General features: G+C 40.3%; 1 protein-coding gene across 1 annotated transcript in view; it reads left to right on the forward strand.

The window, feature by feature from the left end:
* Positions 1-8,270, forward strand: part of LOC102442368 (glycine N-acyltransferase-like) — a 15,195-nt gene extending 6,925 nt beyond the window's left edge. Inside the window, exons 2-6 of the mRNA XM_006091842.3 lie at positions 493-588; positions 1,687-1,794; positions 5,545-5,671; positions 7,017-7,188; positions 7,401-8,270. Of these exons, the coding sequence (XP_006091904.1) occupies positions 511-588; positions 1,687-1,794; positions 5,545-5,671; positions 7,017-7,188; positions 7,401-7,803 (888 nt within the window). The 5' untranslated portion in view covers positions 493-510 and the 3' untranslated portion in view covers positions 7,804-8,270. The remainder of the gene's footprint in view (positions 1-492; positions 589-1,686; positions 1,795-5,544; positions 5,672-7,016; positions 7,189-7,400) is intronic.
* The last annotated feature ends 2,028 nt before the right edge of the window (positions 8,271-10,298 follow it).

Here is a 10,298-nt window from a genome sequence, read left to right on the forward strand (position 1 = left end):
TAGTGGTGGCATTAGGGACATCACTGACTGCAACCTAATCCCCAAAGATGCACTAGTATACTGAAAGAACATATTTGTTAACATAAATGTGTATTAAATAAAAATTCAGGGCAGTGTAAGAAAGGGAAGTGAACATTTTCAAAAAAAGAACCAAGTGCTTTCTGCCATCCACCTCCTTCCTGGCCATTACTGAGGACTTCAGTGTGGGTAACACCAATAGAGGGCACGGAAGAAGGTCCTGGACATTAGCATAGAACCTGCTATTCTAGTGTCTTGGTGGTGGTTCCTTCTGAACTTTTATGGTGTGTCTCCTTCGTAGTAATGGCAGAAATCTAGTGTGACTCTACATTCTCTCCCCCCAAGGCAGTTATTTTAGAAGTGGGCAGACTTAGCTTACCTGTTACCTTCTAAGATTCAGGTAAAGGTGTGTGGATCTAATTCCTATGGGTTCAACATTTTCTCATCCTGACTGTTTCTTGATCCTCCCTCTAGGCTAAAATACCTGCCAAGATGCTCCACTTGCAGGGTCCACAGATGCTGCAGATGCTAGAAAAATCCTTGAGGAAGAGCCTTCCTGAGTCCTTAAAGGTGAGAGTGAGACAACCTCAGGGAGAGAAAGGGTTGTGTATTCTTTTGATACAAGTGGGGAAGAGAATGATCTTTTAAGGAGCAGCTATTTTGTGGTGGAAATTCACTTATGCTCCATCTCATTTACACTCATGCTCACATCACCTCTTTTACAAGGGCGGTATACTATGAAACTTCTTTGTACTATCTTTGCCACTTCGTGTGAACAAATTAAAAGTTTAAGAAATAGCTATAATTGATTTGGCTTAGTAGGTAAGCATTGGCCTAAGGACTGAAGGGTCCCTGGTTCTGTTCTGGTCAAGGGCACCTGCCTGGGTTGTGGGCTTGATCCCCAGTTGGGGACATACAGGAGGCAGCCAATCAATGATTGTCTCTCATCATTGATGTTTCTCTCTCTTTCCTTCTCCCTTCCTCCCTGAAATTATTAAAAATATATTTAAAAAGAAAAGTTTAAGAAATAAGGTTTGTTCATCCATGTCATAGAATGCTCTAAAGTCATTAAAATTATTTTTATTTATTGGAAAAGAAATATGACTAGAATCTATTAATTCAATGGAGAGAAACATTTTAAAATTACATTTATCTGAAATTTTTCATTTTGTAAAATTTCTTGTGCATGTACATGAGTAGTAGGAAATCTATTAAAAGATTTTTTCACCTTTTTAAAAATTGAGATATAATTGACATACATTACATTAAATGTTCATTAAATTCTACAATGGGAAAGTTCATGATTTTATTCATAAATTTTATTAGTCTGAATATTTTACTTTATGAATATATTTCTAAAAGATACATCTATTGAGGCAAAACACTAAAACTTAAAATTGCTTGGCAAAAATACTCACTGGAGACCTTTCAATGATAAAATTCAATGATTTCATAGAAATAAACCTGTCCTGATCAAACAAGTTATTTTAACATCCTTTCATAATATAGAGTTGGGGAAAAGTAGTTTTACAGTTGTGAGTACGTGAAACAGAGTTAATAAAGCTATTGTAATAGTCATAACCTGCATTTTTTTTCAGATAAACAATTGTAAACCTACTTTTACCAACCCCTGTATATTGACCCTCCCACTTTCTTGTGATGCTGCAGGTTTATGGGACCATCTTCCACATGAACCAGGGAAACCCTTTCAAGCTGAAGGCCCTGGTGGACAAGTGGCCTGATTTTAATACGGTGGTTGTCCGTCCTCAGGAGCAAGTAAGATGTCAGATATGAAATGAATGTGCATCTATGTATGTATTTGCTATGTGTTTATCTGGACCTGGCAATGTGCGAGACCAGGGCATATAGAAATGAATCCCAGGAATAGTAAACAGTCTCAGTCCTTGAAAATTCCACAGCTTGGAAGAGAATACAGATGAATCCATAGATAAATTACAGCATGGTCTGAAATGTGCAGCAACAGGAGAATTGAATGAAATGATTGTCTAACCACTATGCTGTATACCTGAAACTAATCTACACTAATAAAAGAAAAACATGCAAATTGGTATCACTCCACTACTCCCAGCAGCCAATCAGAGCAACTATGCAAATGAACCCAACGAAGATGGCAGTTAATTTGCATAAGCAGGCGCAGAGGGAAGAGTGAAGGCTCTGGCTGGAGTGAAGACTGAAGACTGAAGACTGAAGAGGCTTGGATTCTCTGCTGCTGCCAGACCAAAGGCCTTGGTCCCCGGTGCCAGAGGAAAACTGGTTCCAGCAGCCAGGGGAAGGAAGGCCTATTGTGTGAATCTTTGTGAAACGGGCTTCTAGTCTATATAATAAAAGCCTAATATGTAAATTGACCAAATGGCAGAACGACCGGTGGAATGAACGGTCGCTATGATTCACACTGACCACCAGGGGGTGGACGCTCAATGCACTGGCACCCACCAAGGTGGGTGCCAGTGGGGGCCCCACAATCACCCCACCGGTCGCCCCGTAGAGGGAGGCGACCGGTGGTGGTGGAGGGGGGGCAGGCTGGTGAGTGGGCTGACACCACCCCCCTATCGCCCCACCAGTTGCCCCACAGATCAGCCCTGATCACCGGCCAAGCCTAAGGACCCTACCCATGCACAAATTTCATGCACTGGACCTCTAGTATAAAATAATATACTATAATTGAAAAATAAACTTTATTATAAAAAGAAATAACACAGGTGGAAAGCTGATTAAAAATATATAGGAGGCATTTTCATACTCACTCATTGTTTTAATTTGTTTTCAAGACAGGACCCCAAACAGCATCCTGGTTATACTAAACACCAAGCACCCTTCATTATTTCCTTTTTTTAAATAAAATTCTTTATTGTTTAAAATATTACATAAGTCTCCTTTAACCCCATTGACCTCTCCCCTGCTGCCTCCACCCCCAACACCTGACCTCTTCCTTGCCCCACTCTGCCCCCCGCCAGTCTGTGTCAATTGGTTTTGCTCATATGCATGCATATAAACCTTTGGTTGATCTCTTACCCCCTCACCCTCCGCCTTCCCTCATAGGTTGGACAGTTTGTTCAATGCTCCTATGACTCTGGTTCTATTTTTGTTCCTCAGTTTATGTTGTTCATTATATTCCACAAATGATTGAGATCATGTGATTTTTATCTTTCTCTGACTGGCTTATTTCACTTAGTATAATGCTCTCCAGTTCCATCCATGCTGTTGCAAATGGTAAGAATTCCTTCTTTTTTACAGCAGCGTAGTATTCCATTATTTCTTGCCTCTAGTTTATGGCAAGAGAGGCACCCAATGGAAGATTGTGCTAATGTAAGATTACGTTGATGGCATAGACAAAAGGCTGATCTTCTGTTAAAAATATTAAAGCAACATTTTTCAGATTCGACATCTTTATTGGTGTGAATCAAACCCTAGTTCCATTGTTAACTCTTAACCTATGGAAAAAATTATTTTCTATCTTTTAAAAATATCAACCTTGAACCACACCAACTCACTAGTGCTAACTCGCAACTTCTCCTTGTGGTACCTCATTCCCATTGAGAGGCTGAATGGTACTTAAACCAACTGTCATCAATAACGTCAATAAAATAGGGCATTTAAAAAATTATATGTAGTAGAGGTTGCAGGGAAAAGACCAGAAATGCTTCCTGGTGGAAAATTTACCAAAACTGTATGTCAAGGATAAATAAGATTTTTTTTTTATAGAGGGTCAGGACAGGACTTCATCCAAAGTAAACAAATTACAAATTGTGAGACATAATGTCTAAAACAACACAGAGAATTAGGGAATGTTAGAGCAAAATGACATGATTGTAGTTGTTGGTTACATATTGTGATAATTTTTAAAAGTTAAAAAAATTAAATAGTTAAAATATTTTAAAACTAAAAATCCTATATAATAAAAAGCCTAATATGCTAAGTGTCCTGTCGTCTGGTCTTCGGTTCAACCAATCAAAGTGTAATATGCTAATGATATGCTAAGACTGCTCAACCACTCACTATGATATGCACTGACCACCAGGGGGCAGATGTTCCAACTGGTAGGTTAGCTTGCTGCTGGGGTCCAGCTGATTGGGACTGAGTGAGAAGGACCAGACATGTCCTGGAGCCCTCCCACAGTCCCTCTCTGGCTGGCCAACCTCCTGTGTCCCTCCCCGGCCCCAATCATGCACCAGCGGGGTCCCTCAGTCTTGCCTGTGCCCTCGCACAATCCGGAAGCACTCGGGGGATGTTAGAGAGCTGGTTATGGCCCGATCCCACAAGCCAGGCTGAGGGACTTCACTGGTGCACGAATTCATGCACCGGGCCTCTAGCTTATTAACATTAAAATATTGAACTTGTATATAACTTGTATAGAAGTAAAACTGGTAAAAGAAAAATAGTTCACCAAATTAAATAATTTGGAAAAAAAGACTGTATTATTGATAAAAACCTCAATGAGAAGTATTATTTGAGCTACTTTCAAAAACACAGTTTTAAAAATAAAGTTTTCCATCTTATGAGAGTTAATTGACATAATTGTGTATGCTTAAGATGTACAATGTGTATGTTTGATACACACATGTATTGCAACATGATCATTACCATGGTTGTAGTTGACACCTCCATCATGTCACATATTGACTATTTCTTTAATGTAGTGAAAATATTTAAGATTTTCTTCTTAGTAGCTTTCAAGAACATATAATACAGTATTACTAACTAGAATCACCATGCTGTACATCAGATCCTCAAACTTATTCATCTTTTAACTTTTTTTTTGTTTCATCATTCATAGGTGGGTATTCAAGTCTGTTACCGCCATCAGTTTTGATAGAGACATGTTCAGAGCCCACATTTTGTAGAAACCTTTGGTCTACAGCAAGATTTATACTTTTGGCCAAAGATTTTCACTGATGGTTTACTCTCTACTTCAGTTTTGCAAATGTTAGCTAAATACTTTATTTGATTTTAGTTTTGAAATGTTGCATCTTTATTTAGAAAATCATATTGATGTTTAGAAAGTTCTGACAATTGCATCTGACTGTTCCTAAGAATTTGCATAGCATGGTAGAATGTGAACATTTCCCTAATCTGATTCGTTTAAAAATCATAAGAGAACACAAAGTATCTTTGTTTTTGTTTGCTTTGTTTTTCTTTTGTTTACTGAAGCCTTTGGCGCTTACACATTTACTACCATAACATGTACAAAAAAGCATTTTACTAAAAGTCTGACTGTCCTGTGCTTTTTGAAAGAAATGTTAAATTCTAAATGGGTCAATTTTGGTTTGAAATTTTAAAGCAAGAGCTGAGTTCAGAATAGTATTATTCAGGAAATTTTTTAATATGACTTGAATAAGGAAGTCCTTGACTTGACTTCATAACATAAATAATTACTCAATAAAAGTAATACACCAACAAAACACCTGATATTTAAAAATAACAGAGCATAATGGAACACGTACAACCGGTATGGCAATCACAAAATACAAATATTTTGGTTAATTCTGCTTTTCCCAATGCAAACAGGACATGGTAGATGACCTTGATCACTACACCAATACTTACCAAATCTACTCCAAGGACCCCAAGAACTGTCAGGAAGTGCTTGGCTTGCCAGAAGTCATCAATTGGAAACAGCATTTGCAGATCCAAAGTAAGTAAGAGGAATGGGAAGTGTGCTGACTCACTTCTCTGTCCTCACAATTTCCCGTATGATTCATATCTTTCTCCATACTTCAGACCCTCAGCCTGCTATAAGTTATTTACTCAGCTGTGAATATAACTGTAATGGGGAAAAACACCCTCAAAGCTTGCAAAAAATGGGCTTCGTATAGGAAACAATTTTTTGAAAGCCACAAATTTATTTTGCAGACATATCCAGAATCCCTTAGGTTGATTGAGTGCCAGGGCAGAGCTTCCCCTATGGCCTTCCATGCCAGGAATAAGAATAACAACTCGTGCCATAAAGTACCATCTAGGTCATTAAGGAAATCGCATGGTTATGAGCATGTCATCCAGAATCACACTCCCTAGGATGGCATTTGTCTGTTACTTGCTATGTCATCTTAACCACTTGAATTATCCTCACTGAGATCATATCTAAAAATGAGGGTAACAATGGTAGCTAAAGCACAAGGGTATTGAAAAGATTAGATAACATGTTGAATAGGAATTGCTTAGCACAATACTTGGATGTGTCAATTAACTTGGACTGCAAAGCAAACCTCATAATTCTGTGAATCAACATTTGGGCTGGGCTTTGCAAGACAGTTCTTCTGCTGGTTTCATCCAGATTTGCTCATGTGGCTGCAGGGTGTTAATGGATGGAATATGCGCTAGTTGCTCTAGCATGGCCTCATTCACATGCCTGAATGACAGTTCTGGCTGTTGGTGCTGGATACCTTGATGACAGCATGATCGGAGCACAAGTCCTCAGCTGAATAGCCTAATCTTATCCATATGGTGTTGGTCTCAAGGAAATCAGGAGCACAAAGAAAGTTAATGGTGCAAGCCCTCTTTAGCCTCTCTCTGCATCAAGTGTACTCTTTTCCATTGGCAAAAGCAAGCCATATGACCAAGGTCAGATGCATTACAGGAGGGGACTATTCCAGGGAAAAGACACAAAGAGACATGGGCCCATTGTGGGTTATTCCTGCAACAATCTGCCATACTATGAACAGAGTAAGTGCACATGAGATGTTGGCTACTATAGTTTGTATAATGACTCTCCTGTGATTATGAAAACAATACAGTCATGTAGCCCAGAAAATTTGGTTCCAGTCTTGGCATTGCCACAAATTGTATGACCATGGTTGTGAATGAATCTCTGAGGATGTTCATTGCACAAATCTTGACTACATGATGCCTGATCACAGGTTGGCAGTACCAAGCCAGAACATAGGTTTTTAGACTATAAATGTAGACATGTACCACTCTACTGGACAGCTTCTCCATAAAATGCGCTGAAATAGTTGCATGTCTCCTTAAAACCCATCTAGGTTCCCAGTCCAACCTGAATGAGGTGATACAAAATCTCGCAGCCAGCAAATCCTTCAAAGTCAAGCACACAGAGCGCTTTCTCTATGCGGAACTTGACACTGTAAAGAAACTGATTCCTTCTCTGTTGGATGTAAAGAACCTACCACCTGGTGATGGCAAACCCAAGGCCATGTAAGTTTGAGATATGTCACTGCATACTCACACCTCCCATTCCTGAAGTAGCCTCCCAACGTCTCTTCCTGCTTTCACTCTTGCCCCACTACAGTCAATATTCTTCAAAGCAGCCCAATTCAACATTTTCAGAAATGTATTATAGACAGTAGGGACAAGAACAGATATAATAAGTACTCATGGACTTTACTTTTCTCTTGGAACCTCCATAGCAATCAAGAAATGCTTAAACTCTCATCCCTGGATGTTACCCATGCTGCCCTGGTGAATAAATTCTGGCATTTTGGCGGCAATGGGAGGAGCCAGAGATTCATCGAGCGCTGTATCCAGACGTTCCCCACATTCTGTCTGCTGGAGCCCGAGGGAAACCCTGTGTGCTGGAACCTGATGGACCAGACAGGAGAGATACGGATGGCAGGCACCCTGCCTGAGTACCGGAAGCAGGGTCTCATCTCCTATGTCGTGTATAACCAGACCAAGGCTCTTAACAACCTTGGCTTCCCCATATATTCTCACGTTGACAAGAATAACAAAATTATGCAGAAAATGAATTACAATCTGCATCATATCCACATGCCCTGTACCTGGAATCAGTGGAACTGTGTGCCTCTGTGACGCTGTCCTACAAACAAGTGTCAGATGGGCCCCAACATGTGGCTGGAGCAATGGCTGGGTGGGCAGAGAGAAAGAATAAATTGTACATAATTGTAATTATCAGTAAAGTAGTGGGCTCTGGGGAGGCAGTGTGGATGTTCAATACCATGGTCCCTGCACTCAAGTCACTGCTGGCTTCCCTTAGATGTAACAGGTTGAAGCAGCCCCAGGCACTCCACATGGTTTAGTTCCCCCACGCTTCTGGGAATCTCCATGACACTCTCATCAGCTGCATGCTGCCCAAAATGGCTTCTCCTGGAACTCGTAGTGTGTGGATCTGTAGAGCCTTGCCAGATTTTCCAGAGAGAGGCAATACTAGTTTCTGAGGATTATGACTTACTCTTCTCTCTTTCTATGGTCTTTCTCTTAATGATCAGCAAGTAGACTCTGCTCCGTAGGTCTGTAGAGATTATCCTCTCTTCTGATTGCTGCTTTCTGGATACATTAAAGGATTATACACTAATACAGGGGTCCTCAAACTACAGCCCGCGGGCCACATGCAAATACAAATATTGTATTTGTTCCCGTTTTGTTTTTTTACTTCAAAATAAGATATGTGCAGCGTGCATAGGAATTTGTTCATAGTTTTTTTTTAAACTATAGTCTGCCCTTCCAACGGTCTGAGGGACAGTGAACTGGCCCCCTGTTTAAAAAGTTTGAGGACCCCCTGCACTAATATGTATGAAATACTAGGTTAAATATAGTGTACATGATATGGCAGGGAGAGTTTCGAAGAAAAAGACTAACTTCTATTAGCCTGTCCCCTCCTCACTCCCACACCAGGGAAAATGATTCAATGTTGCTTCTAACAACAGAGCTTTCTAAATCCACCCAAACCCCAAACAATAAAGAGATTTTGTGTTTGATTAAACAAGTTGAAGTGAAGTGGTTTGTGATGGGAAGAGCCTGGGTTAGGTTTATGGAGAGTGGGAAGACCCAGACCCAGGGAGGTGGCTATTTATTGAGAAGTTTAAGGGGAGGGCAGTACATCATGGTACCTATTGTTTCACTTGACCTTGGCACATTGTTTCAGGATGCCTAAATTCTATGTAGTCCAGACAATGGTCTCATGGGAAAGTCTGGTTGGTGGTGTGGAGCAATTTTTGTCCTGGTTGGATCAGGGTGGTTGGGAGAGTTTCCTGCCCCAACATTTCAACAGGAACAGCACTAAACCTTGGCACTGGGCAACAAAGAGAGCACTGGACTGAAGATAGTCACCTGAACTAAGAACCTGTGTGCTTTTGGTCCATCTACAACTAGAATTAGGCTGTGGAATTGAAGATGAAGGCACCACAAACAGAGAAACCAATGAGCAAGGTTTAATTTCTAGTCCTGTCAAGAGAGTGGAGGCTCGGTTTAAAGGAGGGGTTCTCAACCTTGGTACAATGAGCATTATAGAGTGGACAATTTTTTCTTATCAGGCCATCTTGTGCATTTATACAATACTAGTAGCCTATTGGGCAACATTGCGCAGTAGGCTGCCCACTGCTTCCGCGGGAGCTGGCAGGAACCGCAGTGCACTGCCAGGAGCTGCGCTGTTTCCACCGGCGGCAGGAGGGAGCCGGGCTGATTTCGTGGGAGGTGGGAGGGAGTCACACCACTTCTGCTGGAGCATAGAGGGACTCCTGCAAAATTCCGTGGGAGGCGGAAGGGACCCGCGCTGCTTCTGCGGGAGGCAGGCCCACCATCTCCTCTCTGGGCCTGCGCTCAGCTGCGGAGGCTGCAGGCCAGCCCCCTGCCCCTGTCCGTGTCTGTTCCTAAAAAATCTGACAGCTAAAAGCAATTTGAGATTCTGGAATGAATTCTAGATCATAAATGAAAATTCTATAGAAGATATTTTTGCTATAATTGGCAAAGTTATTTTATGGCCTGTGTATTAGTTACCAATAGTAGAAAAATGTTAAGTTTATATTGTGGTTAGTATGATGAGAATGTCCCTGTACCCTCCATAATCCATGATGAAATATTCGGGACAAATGATCAAATAGCTGCAACTTACAAAAGCATTTAAATGCATGTATAAACAAATATAGCAAACTAAAATTAGTGAATATTGGAGAAGAGTTTAATGTATTATTGTTGCAATTTTGAGGATTTGTAATTTTACAAAATAAAGGTCCAAATTTTTAAAATGCCTAATGTTGTGACTAGGATTAATTGATTTTCTCATTTTTCAATGATCCAATAATAAGTTAATAATATCACATTGTCTGTGTGTAATTGTGGATTCATAATGCCTCATAGAGTCAATGTATTTCAATGACAGTCATAGCTCTCCATTACTGTAACTTTCACCAATAGAACCCCCTCTTCTGTTGATTCTTAAATTCTTTGGACATGAACTCATTAATGTTTGAAAGCTTCCTTGCTTTCTGACACATAAAATGGTTCAAATTTACTTTATATCTGTCTGCAGGAAACCAGAATCAATTATTTCCTCAAAACGTTTTAGTTAC

The sequence above is a fragment of the Myotis lucifugus genome, unplaced genomic scaffold, assembly GCF_000147115.1.
Source record: "Myotis lucifugus unplaced genomic scaffold, Myoluc2.0 scaffold_97, whole genome shotgun sequence".
In the NCBI taxonomy this organism is placed as follows: Eukaryota; Metazoa; Chordata; class Mammalia; order Chiroptera; family Vespertilionidae; genus Myotis; species Myotis lucifugus.